The sequence below is a fragment of the Octodon degus genome, unplaced genomic scaffold (assembly GCF_000260255.1).
Source record: "Octodon degus isolate 3935 unplaced genomic scaffold, OctDeg1.0 scaffold00093, whole genome shotgun sequence".
Classification (NCBI taxonomy): domain Eukaryota; kingdom Metazoa; phylum Chordata; class Mammalia; order Rodentia; family Octodontidae; genus Octodon; species Octodon degus.
The window spans coordinates 3606795-3607847 of record NW_004524669.1 but is presented as its reverse complement, the minus strand read 5'-3'; the positions used below and the strand labels follow the sequence as shown (position 1 = coordinate 3607847).

Here is a 1053-nt window from a genome sequence, read left to right as displayed (position 1 = left end):
CTGGCATGTGGTGCTGGGGATTGAACCGCGGTCTCTTGTGCAATGCTAAGCTTGTTCTAAGTAGGTGCTTTAGACCACTGAGCCATCTCACCAGCCCCAGATTTCATTTTGAGCCCTGAGAAAATAAGAAAAGAGGTAGGTAGAATTGACTGTGGACATAATTATCTTTTCTTTCAGGTCATTGCCTCCAACTGAACATTTTCCTGGGTCCAGTGGCCTTTCCAAGATGGCTTTTAGATCTGCATGCAATAGGACTTGAGTCAACAAGAAAAAAAATAGAGCTGAGTTTAGAGCTCAGTGGTAGAGTGCTACTGTAGGATGCTCAAGGCCCTGGGTTACATCCTCAGAGTGTGTGTGGCGGGGGGAGAAGGGGGGAGGAGAGACGGAAGCAGGAGATCACAAGTTTGAGGCCACCCTGGGCTACCCAATGAGTTTAAGGCCACTTTGAAATACATGGTAAAACCCTGTCTCAAAAAAGTGCAAATAAAATACAATGTTCATTATCACTGTGTCTTTCTGCTTGTAATTAAGCCCTCTGGAGGAAATGCAGTTACAGGACCCAAGTTAGATTTCACCACACTTGTGGGCTGGTTCTTCCCTTTGTTACTATCTTTACCAATCCACAAACTAAGCCCAGCGAGAGTGGTTTTACATTATCCATTGTAGATTATTTTAGGATGCACTCATCCCTTAATCTGACTCCTCTCCTAGGCAAAGGCATAAAGTGCTTTTTAAAATTCCTGAGCGACTAAATGTACCATAACTCTGTAAGATACACTGTGGGCTCATCTTTTGTTCTCCCTGTCAATGCCTGAAACAAGTGCTCCCCCCAACTTCTGGCTGACAAGAGCTCACTAAGGTACACTAGAGGCGGAATTATAGGGATAGAATGGACAGTCACATGCCAGCAGGCTAAGGAACGGACAAATTAGGGGATTGCAGAAAATAGCAAAAAGGGAAAAGAGGATACCAAACAAAGGAGAGAGTTGAGGGAGAGAGACGGCGTAAAGGAAGAGGCAACAGTATGGGCCGCAAGCTATGTGTGAATCAGCA

General features: G+C 45.0%; 1 protein-coding gene across 1 annotated transcript in view; it reads left to right on the top strand.

Annotated features, from left to right (window-relative positions):
• The window catches only part of Cela1 (chymotrypsin like elastase family member 1), a 15696-nt gene extending 15378 nt beyond the window's left edge, over positions 1-318 (top strand). Inside the window, exon 8 of the mRNA XM_004637830.2 lies at positions 178-318. Coding sequence (XP_004637887.1) covers positions 178-195 — 18 coding nt within the window. The 3' untranslated portion in view covers positions 196-318. The remainder of the gene's footprint in view (positions 1-177) is intronic.
• Positions 319-1053: the final 735 nt, after the last annotated feature.